At 33.4% G+C, this 13,239-nt stretch overlaps 2 protein-coding genes across 2 annotated transcripts; one reads left to right on the top strand and one right to left on the bottom strand.

Moving 5' to 3' along the window:
- Window positions 1-2,823: 2,823 nt before the first annotated feature.
- Window positions 2,824-9,917, top strand: LOC122578539 (serine/threonine-protein kinase OSR1). The gene is made up of 22 exons (XM_043750516.1): window positions 2,824-2,899; window positions 2,991-3,167; window positions 3,791-4,045; window positions 4,404-4,528; window positions 4,662-4,706; window positions 4,863-4,944; window positions 5,045-5,113; window positions 5,189-5,359; window positions 5,448-5,513; window positions 5,753-5,821; window positions 5,924-6,058; window positions 6,143-6,186; window positions 6,909-7,094; window positions 7,610-7,713; window positions 7,824-7,900; window positions 7,994-8,035; window positions 8,465-8,572; window positions 8,652-8,700; window positions 9,169-9,230; window positions 9,302-9,363; window positions 9,454-9,505; window positions 9,611-9,917. Exons 2-22 carry the CDS (start codon window positions 3,015-3,017, stop codon window positions 9,614-9,616), a joined length of 1,962 nt encoding a protein of 653 aa, XP_043606451.1. The 5' UTR covers window positions 2,824-2,899; window positions 2,991-3,014; the 3' UTR covers window positions 9,617-9,917.
- A 173-nt stretch (window positions 9,918-10,090) lies between these two features.
- On the bottom strand, window positions 10,091-12,239 carry LOC122578540 (ABC transporter I family member 17). Its single transcript, XM_043750517.1, has 4 exons — window positions 12,073-12,239; window positions 11,627-11,953; window positions 11,067-11,254; window positions 10,091-10,482 (listed from the first exon to the last, which is right to left on the bottom strand). Exons 1-4 carry the CDS (start codon window positions 12,086-12,088, stop codon window positions 10,231-10,233), a joined length of 783 nt encoding a protein of 260 aa, XP_043606452.1. The 5' UTR covers window positions 12,089-12,239; the 3' UTR covers window positions 10,091-10,230.
- Window positions 12,240-13,239: the final 1,000 nt, after the last annotated feature.

Raw genomic sequence — 13,239 nt, forward strand, 5'->3', positions numbered from 1 at the left:
AGTGTTTGCCGTAGTCATTCCACAAGGCACAAGCTATATATAATAATTTCTCCGTTATAGAATTTTTGAAACCAGATGTACTCATAATGTGATATTATTATGAAAGATAATCAAAAAATTAAAATATAAACATATTTGTGATCCTGTACTTGACATTCAAGTATATGTATTTAATCACGATGCGCGTTCATAACACGCATAGGTTTATTTTCAATCATTTGTTCTATGATAATATGATAACAATTAGGATTGTTTTTATATTCTTTGATAAAAATTAGGACTATTGATTTGAGTGACAACTGTAACTTTAAATATTAAAATGCAAAACTAATATACAAAAAGGAGAAAATTATGTACTTTTTTTATTGAGAGATAAAATGAATCTTAAATGAAGTTTATATTGATTTGGATTTAAGATTCAAGTAACCTTCTATTGTAGATTATGTTTGGTTCTATGATCATCTCATCTCATGTGATTCCTATTGTGTTTAGGATAATGATATTGTATATCGTTATCTGTTATTATGTTTGGGATATGTATCTAGAGTTCACATTGTATTTATATCTAATATTAAACTAAATATTAATATTTATAATTATAAAAATCTAATATAATATTTGTTAATAAGTCATTAGGTTTTTAAAGAATTTTTTGTATAAAAATATTTCATATGTTAAAATATTTTTTATTTAATTAAATGATTGTAAATTTTAAAAAATTCTCTCAAGTTAATGGCTAAAAGTAAATATAAATTAAGTATTGAGGGTTAAAAAGTGTAAATTATTGATAGAAAACAAAAAAGTGTAAATTAATGAGACTTTTTTTATAAATTAATATAAATATTAATATAATATATATGGATAATGATTATTAAGATTTTTAATTTGTAGTTTATCTAAATGATGACATAATTAAAAGTCAATTTGATGAAATCGAACGATGTAATTGGTTAATAAGTCATTAGTTCAACTGTCTTATAATATATATTAAGATTAAGATTAAGATTATATAGTTACTCTCTTAGGGGCATAGGTAGGTCCAAGGGGTGTTTCGACTTGAATCATACGTTTTCACGTAATATAAATCTTTCTATAGAATGCCAAATTTCATAAAATGTAATAGGTTCATTCACTTTATGTTACAAATATTATTTAATTAAATCATTCGACCTTTATTAATCAAAAGTTGTGCACCTAATGATACCAAGTTTTGAATCCTATTATTATTTTACAAACCACCACCACCACTTATAATTAAACTTTTCTCAAAAGCCAACCCTAGTAACTATAACTACTGTATAGTATATGTAGCTTAGCACGTCTAAATACAACCAACTAACAACCACTTAGACTCAACCACTCGTATCATAGCATCATGCATTAACACTTTCTACACCCATATATTTTCTAGTTACTATCTTAAATAAGTCACAAGATTCTAAATTCTAACAATTAAGTATAAGAAAGGAAACAACAGTTCTTATATATATACGGGGATGAGAATATAAGGCTGTCGGGTATCTAAGCTTAGGTGTGGAACACTCATATATTGTTTTTTTAATTCATAAAAATCATGGGGGCCCATGCATTTATTCATTAAACAAGAAATAATAAAATATTAGTATGTGAGGGGTTCCACACCTAAGCTTAGGTGACGGACAACCTTATATTCCCTTTTCCCTATATATATATATATATATATATATGCATAGTCAATTTTAAATAAAATGTGGGAATTATTCATGAAAGGAGGTGGTATTTGTATTACTCCATTTGTTGCAGTTTAAATGTCTTATTTTGACTTTTGAACTTTCTTTCATAAATTTGACCGTAAATTGTTTCGTGTGTGTAATACAATAATTGAGGTAAAATATATGAATAAATTGAGTTTTAGGTGTACTTTTCATTTATATAACTTTCGTTGGATATTATTATATTATACAAACAATATACATACGGTCAAAGTTGGAGACAAAAGACTCATCAAATTAGGGAGTATTATTTTTGATGAATCTATCACATTTGGCTTGTACAGTTAACTGTATAACTTGTACAGTCTGTTACATTTATTAAAAGTAATTGTACAAATATCAACACTCATTCGTGAATACATGTTGTTTTAACCGACTCCAAATTAGATATTTATCTCACAGAGTAGATCTCCAATTAAAATCTTTCGATGAGAAACTTCTAAATGGAAATTAAGTATATATGGTCACCCCAAATATGAAAATTTTAATCATATAAATGTTATAAGGGGTTTGTTAAATACAGCCCTTAGAACTGTGTTTAAGATGCATAAATTGTTTGTACATTTACTATGAAAATCATGAGGCGAACTTTTAATATGAAATGTACAAGTTTTTTTATGCACTTTAAATACAGCCAAACTCATATTATGATAACTGTTTAGAAAAGGAAACAAAAATTGAATCAATTCACCGGGGGGAACTATCAGAGGAACACGGGGTTAGTTGATATTGTAAAATTTATTACCGATGAACCGATTCGCTTTTTCCTTTTCACATTCACATTACCGACTCCCAATAGAAAAAAACCGTATCAAGTTCCGCTATTGATCACTGATTCTGAAGTTCTGAACCATAGCGGCCCGGTATGGTCAAACTTAAGGAAACAAAATTAACAAGTGGCGGGATTTCAGCATTCTAAACACTTTATTTCTTCCTCTTTCCAACGGCCATCCGATACCTTCTCTCTCTCTCTCACGGGAATCCTCTTCATCATCAATGTCTTTCCAACCTTAATTTCTTCTTTTTCTTTTTTGCTCTTTCCGTTAACGTTTTAATCTGTATATCGATCATATAATAACATACGTATAATTTTTTCTCTGTGACTCTACGTAGAAATATTTTGGTATCATATTACATCTCATTCTTATGTAAGTTTTTTCTATATATGTTTTTTGCGTTTTATATATGATGTTAGTGAATATTTAATTAATTGTATTTATATGGTTGAATTTTGTTTAGCTAGAGATCGATCGATTGATTGAAATGAAGAAATATCCGATAGGATCAGAGCATTATGTGTTGTATGAGGAGATAGGACAAGGTGTTAGTGCATCCGTTTATCGAGCTAAGTGTCTTACTAATGATGAGATTGTCGCTATCAAAGTTCTCGATTTTGAACGCGGAAATTGTGATTTGGTATATACGTTCATGGTTTTTGTTTTTTCGCGATACATATGACTAAATATGACTTCATATATATTGCGATAGAATTATAAACATTTTGCTATTTTATGTTTTAGAAGTTGAAATTTTAGTTATACCATTTGAGTTCATTTCGTTACTATTATATGTATCTGAATTTAAACCGGTAGACTCAAGTGAGCAGTACGTCATAAGGACCATGTTTACAGAAAAAGAAAAAAAAAAGGTGAGAATATTTGTAGGACATACTCACAACCCGCCAGGCTAAATTGCTAAAAGCCAAGCAGGTTGTGAGAGTTCGTTTCCTTAAGGACCATGTTCTTGATTATGACCTCATAGTTTGTGGCAGACTCACAACCCGCTAGGCTAAAAGCCAAGTGATCAAAATTTACGCATTAGAAAATATATGAAACATCATTACTACTAAATCAAAAAATGTATAGCTGGATCCATTTATGTGTAGCTTGCCCTTAGGTTTACTAATTAGGCTTTTTGATTTTAATCTTGGTTATTGTATTCACCATGGATTGAAAGAACCGAAAAAATAATGACAAAAATATTGCTAATTTTTTGATCTTTGTTTTCTTTTTTGTTAATTATTGTTTATGGGCTTTCAGAACAATGTATCACGTGAGGCTCAGACGATGATCCTGGTTGACCATCCAAATGTTCTTAAATCGCACTGTTCTTTTGTACATGACCATAGCCTGTGGGTTGTTATGCCTTTTATGGCTGGTGGTTCTTGCCTCCATATATTAAAGGCTTCCCATCCTGAAGGTTTTGAAGAAGCTATTATTGCAACTATCCTACGAGAAGTATTAAAGGCATTAGAGTATCTTCATCATCATGGACATATTCATCGAGATGTCAAAGTGAGTTATGATTCCCTATAATATTCAAAAGTTTTCAGAGTGCATATGAACTCTTTTTTTTTTTTTTCTTTCTTTTTTTGTATTGAAAGTATGCAGTAGTTTCCAGTTTGCTAATGTATGGTGACTGTTGAAAACTTGAAACAAATCATCAATGCACCATCAATTCAATTTATTTGGTTCTGCAATTTGTCATTCAGATTTAACTTTTCAGTTATGCTTATAGTATTTGTGTAACATGAACAGTAATAAGTGAAGGGCAGAACATTCGAATTGCTTTTTCTTATGCTGCATCCCTTTTTTATGTGGCTTGTATAGTTGTATGGTTATTAATAAGGTTTAGTTTTGGCTATTTCCATAGGCCGGAAATATTCTCATTAGTGACCACGGTGCCATCAAGCTGGGTGATTTTGGTGTATCTGCTTGCTTATTTGATTCTGGTGACAGACAACGAGTGAGGAATACATTTGTTGGGACACCATGCTGGTATTATGTTCTCTCCGTTGGTGTTATTTTGAAATACAATGTAGCAATATTAACATCTTTCATCATATCTGTGTATTTGGGTACTGTGACTCTATATAAAGCTCTGCTCACTATTACTTCACATTTTCATTAGGATGGCGCCTGAGGTTATGGAGCAACTGCATGGATATGACTTCAAGTCAGTAGCTTTTCCATCACAAAAGTTTCCTTTTTGTTTTCTAAAGTCTTTTTCGATGCCTACTTTACAAAGACTGCAACGTGAATCACGTGTAAACTTACCTTTTGTTCAAGAAAAGCATAAGGTGTTCATATTTGTGTTTGAAATCTTCTGCAGAGCTGATATATGGTCGTTCGGTATAACGGCTCTGGAGCTTGCTCATGGTCATGCTCCTTTCTCAAAATACCCCCCAATGAAGGTGCCATCACTTTGCTTCTATATACTGTGTTGCTTAATTAAGTAAACGGGTTAATTCCATCCAGTTGTATTGACTAAGTACAATACTTTGAACGTTGTAGGTTTTGCTAATGACATTGCAAAATGCACCTCCCGGTCTCGATTATGAGAGGGACAAGAAGTTCTCCAAGGTAACATATCATATTTTTCTTGACGATTTGTAAATATGTCATCTGACACTTTTTCTTGTTTTTTTTCCTTTGAAGTCTTTTAAGCAGATGACTGCAAGTTGCCTGGTTAAAGATCCTTCAAAACGTCCTTCTGCAAAGAAGCTTTTAAAGCATCATTTTTTCAAACAAGCAAGATCGAACGACTATATATCACGTAAGCTTCTGGAAGGCCTTCCAACAATTGGTGATCGGATTCAGACATTGAAGGTTGGTGTTTCTGTCTGTGCTAATCTAAACCATTTATGTTATTTTCATCTCCATTGACTGTGCTACTAACATGAGCTCATAATAATAGAGAAAGGAGGAAGATATGCTTGCTCAAAAGAAAATTCCCGATGGTCAGAAGGAGGAAATCTCACAGGTAGGGCTTTGCAAATGTAACGAAACATACCTTTTTTCGTGGTCTAAAGTGCCTTGTTATCTGTTCGCTTTGTTGGCTCAATTTTCTAATTAACCTTGAGTTGCAACATCTGTTTATAGTTTATACATTTAACAGTCTAGTTGTATAAAATGGTTGGACGGACTATATTTTATGCTAAGTTTTGTATATCTTCTTTAGTTAGTTTCATGTTGATTTAATGTTTTTCAATTTGCTTGCAGAATGAATATAAAAGAGGGATTAGTGGATGGAACTTCGACCTTGAAGACGTGAAGGCACAGGCTGCCTTGGTATGATACCTTAAATTTACTTTACATAAAAATGGTGTTCTCAAATTGGAAAAGTCCTGTACGCACTGAGGCTAATCAGTGACACTACTCGTGTAATAAAAGATCCAGGATGAAGACTGTGTACCTGAAAAATATCAGTTAGGGAGCATGAATTCATTTTCCGGGACAGGTCTTAGTGAAAGGAAGCTACAACATCAGTTGTCATCTTTGAGTGAGGCCTCAGAAACTGCTGAAACTGTATGTAAATCGCATTTTAATGATCATTGGTCAAATTTTTATTTTTGCTTAAGAGTTTAGACTAATTGTATAAATACTCTGTAGGAAGGATCTCATCCACCTGGCTTATCGAATATGGGTTTCTCCTTGTAAGTGAACTTCAGTTTAACTGCACCATATTTTACAATTAGAGGTGGCAATAGAGACCTGTTTACTTATGAATGGATGATTAGAGGTTGTCTCGAAAAAAAGTGTCAAATTGGGTCAAACATGTTGCAAGTCGCTAATTTTTACAGCGTCTTAATTAAATTGCTCTATTTAAAAAACTAGATTTCGTTTGTTAATGACATAGATTTGTTAATCATACTTAAACTACTTTCACCACAACTACTACTTATAGAAAATGGCTACCCACATATTTGCAAGCGACGTGTTTGCCACCTGTAATGTGTGTGTGTGTGTGTGTTTTCTTTCCTTTTCCTGGAATGTAAAGTCATTGACACACACAGGCTCTACTCTCCTAGACAGGACTTGAATCCTCACCACTTGGTTATGTGGTACCTTAGTAACACCTTGGATAGCGCTTGGGCAAAGTCCTGTTGGTTTTGCATCCTCTAATGTTTATAAACTACTCTTGTTTTTATAGAGTTATCCATTATTAAGTTTTGTAGGTTGATGTTATTGCATATAGGATTAGAAAAATGATAGATAAGCTTAATGCATGGACCTAAAAATGTGATTAGTACATGTGTAAACGTGAAGGTAAATGATAAAATGTATATGGCACATGTCAAATTTTAAATGCATTAGGTCCAGATTACTCTTATATCCTGTAGCTTGATTAATTATTTTGTACCTCTAACATGTTTAGAGGAAAAGGCGAGAAATCTGAAGATGAGTTAAGCATCGCTAGTTCTACCAATGGATACTTGGTTTCACAGAATTCTTCTCCCCGTGCTGATCATTTCAGTGAGTTTAGCAGTAAACAGATTGATGGCATTCATTCTCATTTTCACCACAGAGCAGCTTCTATTGGATGTATTCCTTCATTGGATAGGTGTGAAGCTCTCATAAGTGATACCCAAATTACTTTGTATCTTGTACTTGGCTTCTGATATTTTTACTACAGTATGTTACATCACCATTTTCCTGTAGGGCTGGCAAGACGGACGGTTGGGTGATGGGTTACAAATGGTCCAGTTATGAATAGTTAGATTATAGATTTACAGATGTTATATTATTCATTTCAATTTCTATTCAACAATATACTTTCTTGAATGAAATGATTTAGGGATGCTTCAACAATTCGTACCCTGACTTCGATTTTTTCCAATTATCCTAAATCTTCATAGAGATAAATGGGCCCAAATTGTCATCATTACTTACATGTTTAAAATGTCACAAATTTGCTTCTTGACTATTCCTATAGCAGCAACTTATCTAGTAATCTTTTGTCAGCGAATAGCATATGTTCAGTGGTGAAAGTTATATGTATTTTTATGTATGTCAAGTCCCTCTTGTCTCCGCTCTTTTACTATCAACATGCTCTTATATGATTACATGAAATTTCAGTGAGAAGTTGCACGGACAATTTTCTCAAGTCCCAAGCTGCAACGGAACCAGATCACTCCACATAGATGATCTTGTGCCTGATTCCATGTCTAAAACATCTATAGGTGAGCAATAAGAGTAATTAATTGCTCTCAAAAGCTGTAATTTTATCTGTGTATCATCTCCATGTTGTTTTAAAGACAAAAATACTCACTTAACTACAATGATGAAACAGGAAGTGGTGATGAACATCCAGTAGTTCAACAAAAAGGACGTTTCAAGGTTACCTCTGAGAGTCTTGACTTAGACAAGGTAGATTTACACACACACACACACACACATACACACTCGGTTTTCAGTTACATTCAGATTGGAATTCAGAATCATTCTTTTTTTTTTTGGCAGGCAGCTACACCTCCCCTGCTGCAGAAGAGTCACAGTATGCAGGTTTGTGTAGATTCGGGCTTATCTACCTCATAACTTGATAATCTAATTTGTTTTCATCCATATAACGAACCTGCATAAAAGTTCTGGTAAGGATAATATTTAAAGTTTTAAACTCAGTCAGTAACCAACTTACAAAAAGTCAGCATGGTCAAACATTCTGACATGTCAGTACTCACCAGTCACATAATCATGTTTCACTTGCTAACCTGCATTATGGATTACATAGTATGTCATCTTTTAGTGGTTGGGTTAGGGTCAGAGTCTTTCAACCCATAACCTGCCAACCTGAACCTACCAACCCAAACCCGGACCCATTGGCAGCCCCAGTATTATCATTCTCTGATAGATGAAAGATTGTCATGCACTTGGGGTTGTAAGAAATATGCAAATATCTTTGTTACTCTTACGTATAAGTTATGGTCTTTGTAGGTAATATGCCAAAGTTCCGCAGGTGTTACTTCCATGCCGCAAAACCAATATAGCAATCTTCCTATGCCTGCTCTACAGTTCATTTTGCAGACAAATACTCTTCAACGGGTATCTATACATCTATTTTGATATCTTCCAGTTTTTGATTTACCCTATGTAAAGTGTTGCTTACATGTTACTCTTACAGGATTGTATTTTGAGTTTAATGAAGGCAAACCCCACCAGTGATTCTACAGGTTTAAACAGTGAATATTTATTACACATGGCCAGATGGGGGGTTTGATGTGGGTAACGGGTCAAGGTGGATCGTTTCAATGGGGGTGCTAAAACTGGCAGGGCTGACTTGTCCACATTAATTTGCTTTTTTTAGTAGTTAATGTATAATTTTATTAAAAATAACAATAATACAAAAGTTAGTCTGCAATATAATTTCTTTTATTGAAATGATTTTGGAGAGTCTCAGCATTTGCGTTCAGATGATTCTTACCTGTTAAAATGTTTTCGACCCATTGATACTTTCAGTTTTAACCTTCCATTGTAAATAGTTTTCTGTTTGATCGGTAATCAAACAGACACGCTCTCAATTGACCCACTTTCATAGAAATGGGCTAAAGTTGTCACCTTTAAGTCATATTTTAGATTAATATGTAAAACTTAGATTATGCTTTGTTTGTTTTATTTGTGTTTCATACTGGGTATTACAGCTCACTTTAATATAGATGGAGGGTGCACATCAACAAACATTTCTGCACAAGATAAATCCATGGTATGTACCTGTACAAGTTCATTTTATAGAAAAACCAAGTTAATCTGATAAGGCCATTTCCTTATTTGCAGATTGATACATGCAGCAACAGGGAAAAGGAGTTACTTAATGAAATAATTTATTTACAGTGGAGGTATGCATCTATTCATGACCGTCTATTTATATTTTTCGTAATCAAATATGCTATAAAATATTAAAATGTTCCATATATCTTCCTATGTAGGCTCACATGTGCACAAGAGGAACTCCAGAAATGCCGAACTGAAAATTCACAGGTAAGTTATGGCCTGCGCATATTGCCAGTTTGCCACCTATAGCCATACCTATTCTTAAATTCTATTATAAGCTTTTCCAAATGTCGATTTTAATGTCATTTTCAGGTATGACGTTTGTTATACCTTCAGGTAACCCCCGCGGCATCAGAAACAGAGAAGTTCTTTTCCCTAAAATTGCCACCCGAGTAAAAGATCAAGTTATTCAGGTGTTGATATATAGTATTTTCCTGTTTAGAGATGAGGCATACTTGTAGGTAGGGGGTGAGAACTAATGTTCCCCCTTCCACTCCTTTATTTTTAGGTGTTCTTTCTTTTGATTTCACTTCTTAACTTATGACTAGTTAAACATAATTTTACACAGCTTAACTAATTTGTCCATACATTATTGCAATCACGAGTCTACAATTGTACATGAACTGTCAAACCTATATAACCGTCTGCTTATTGACTTAAGCACTAGTGATGCTCAATTTGAAATTGACGTTCAGGTATGTATGTGTCCCTATATAGTAAGCTCTCACAGCGTTAAGCACTAGGTAAGCTGTCTAAACAGAAATAGTAACGTTATGAGAAGACACATGCAAATACAAACAAACATTTATTCACTTTAAGTGGACATTTAGTCGTGCACATGCATTGTATATTCTGATAACCACAATGATAGGAATTGTGGTGTTGAATCTTGATATAAGTGGACTCTCAAAACATAAAACATTAAAAACAAATTAAGAGCTAAGTTCAAGAAATCTCCTTGCCATGGGATGTTTAGCGTCCGAGAGCTCATCAGACCTTAGAACCTCAACAATATCACCATCCACGAGAAGGCAAACCACATCTGCAATCCTTTGAATTTGTTTAATGCTGTGAGAGACCATAACAACTGTCATTCCTCTACTCTTCAACTTCACCAACGCATCTTCTATGTTTTGGGTTGATATTGGGTCCAACGCACTCGTTGGCTCATCTAACAACAGAACCTGTAGATGAAAGGATGAAGACCCGAAAGAGCACATGTCAAATGGTCCAGTTAGATTTCAAGATGAATCCAAATAATGGGGTGTTTTGATATGCTTTTAAAAAGTGATTATTGTGGTTCAAAGAAGCAGAATTTGATAATAAGATAATCAGCCAAGTCATGTTCGGTATAATTAGGGGTGCCAATCGTGTTGTGTTAGTGAGTTAGAATCACCCAACCTGAAGATACCTAAATCCAGACACACTTAAGCATAGTTAACCCGAACAAGACCTGTGTAACCCGTTTATCCAAACGGTTTGGGTGTCAAATGGGTTGGATTCTAAAACCATCCCTTAAGTGACATGTAATTGTATGGAAAATATTAGATAACTATAAAGGCGTTTCAAAATTTGTTCTTGCGAATTTGTCAGCACTACAACCCTGTTCTTACACTCTAAAGTAAAATTATCGTATTATTGGTAAAAGGCAAATTAGTACTCCTATAATTTCTGTTAATAAATCGAATGAAATGATTCAATTGAATGCAACACAAGGATATTACATGGGTGTTAGCTAAAGATTGAAGTGAAAAGGAGTGAATTTTACCTCTGGCTCATTGGCTAACGTTCTAGCAAGTGCAACCCGTTGAGCCTGGCCAACTGATAATTCGCTGCCTGGCTTGTCGAGAAAAGATGAATCAAGATCAGCAAAAGTCAACAAGTTGTACACTTCTTGATCTGTTAGTTTCTTTCCTTTCAACTGTGGACCATATCTTATGTTGGTTGCAACTGTACCTGTTCCATCATGTTTCACCATATTATAATCTTACTCAAATGTCCCTTTGAAGTGTTAATAGTGCGTACTGGGAGTAACTCGTCACGCCCTAAAAATTTAAGATCGTATAAAAATTGCAGAAGTAATAGACATATTAGTAAATTACCTCATCACAATGGTTAATTATTTCACAACAACATTAGTACCAAATCCTACCCAAAAAAGAAGCACGATGGGGGTGAGATGTAGACTGTCTTACCCATACCCGAGGGTATAGAAACTGTTTCTCAATGGTTATAGACACTCATACTGGCAGTGTGGACCACACATTACTATATACAAAAACTAAAGTATCTTGTATAAATAATGGAAAATGATTATGGTAAGTATACCTTCAAACAAAACAGGAAGCTGAAACAACATTCCTACTTTTCGCCTTAGATCAAGAACATCAAGCCCAGTGATATCTTTCCCATCCAAGAAAACCGTACCAGAAGGCGGTTCCCATAAACGATTCAACGCTCTTAATAACGTCGACTTACCACTACCACTTGGCCCAATGATCCCCATGATTTTGCCTCTGGGTATCTCTAAGTTCACATTTTGAAGGATTGTAATTCCTTTATCCAGTGTTCTTGTCAAACCCTTTACCTGAATCTTTGCTTCTGATCCATTAATTACCTCATTATTTACTGACAGTAAATGTTCACGCGCACCATCTGTTTAAGTAAATGCCACAATGAAAAAAAAAAGTTGGTTAACAGATCATGGTGTTTAAGTTAATGAAAATATGATATGGGCTTGTTAAAATTGTCAAAGTGTTTTTTTTTATCTTTACCTTGAAAATTATCCATGAAATTGAAAGAAGTGATCTCAAAGGTGTGTAGAATAAAAGATTTATGGGGTTATGAAGATGAGCAGAAAGCCTTCCTCAGTAAACAACTTTGTGTTCACTTTGTATGTGATGGATGCCACCTTTTTTTTTGTTCTGTCGCATCTAGTGTCTGAGTGGGCATCCAGGACAGCATTGATATGAAAGTGGGTATTTAAAGAAAAAAAATGATAAATTCTCAAAATAATAATAATAATAATAATAATAATCATCTTCTAATCTTTCTAATATCATGAATACACGCTAAATATAATCTACTAATTCTCTTTAAATCTCATCTTTTGATTTCAATAAATGTCATGATCATAAAGTTAAGAGGAATATTAAAAGGTTTTTTAAGAGAATTTATCATTTCCATTTAAAAAATGATATATAGAGTTTGTACGGTTCGATTTGTGTTGGTATTTGGTTAAAAATCAATAACTAAAGTTGGAAAAAAATTTTACCACATGAATATACGGTACACATAAATAGCGTGTCTAACTAAAAAATTTCCACTATTCGGAAAAAAAGAAATAAAAAAGTTTCATAGATAAGACACATCGGTGATGTAATTTTCCCGACTCTATGAACATCGGCACGTAGCAACGATATCTACTTTTCCTAATTCTACGTAGGGACTCGTGGTGTTTGTGATTCGGTTTGGTCCGGTTTTGACTAAATCTCAAACCAAACTAGGATTCGCAGTTTCAACATATTTTAAACCAAACCTGACAAAGTGTGTTGTCTAACCGGACCAAACCAAACCATGTAAGCCGGTCCGGTTTGACCGGTTCAATGGTTTCGTGATTTTTTTTCTTTTCATTTTTATCTCCAAATAGTGGAGTAATGAAGATGAAAAAATAAAAGGCTAAATTAAAAATACAAAAGTAAAAGTAGATTTATATAAAATAAATAAATGTTTAATAAAATATCTTATAATTGTCTACCAAAAGATCTTTTACAATATATCTAAACTAAAATACCTAGTAATATATTGCGTATACTACTAAAATATGTAATTGTTAAATAGAATATTTCCGGTAAAAGTTGATAAATATGTGAAGTATATATATTACGAGTATATATATATATACATATATATCTTTTGGTCCGGTCCGGTTTTGACGGTTT

This window comes from Erigeron canadensis, chromosome 8 (genome assembly GCF_010389155.1).
Source record: "Erigeron canadensis isolate Cc75 chromosome 8, C_canadensis_v1, whole genome shotgun sequence".
Lineage (NCBI taxonomy): Eukaryota > Viridiplantae > Streptophyta > Magnoliopsida > Asterales > Asteraceae > Erigeron > Erigeron canadensis.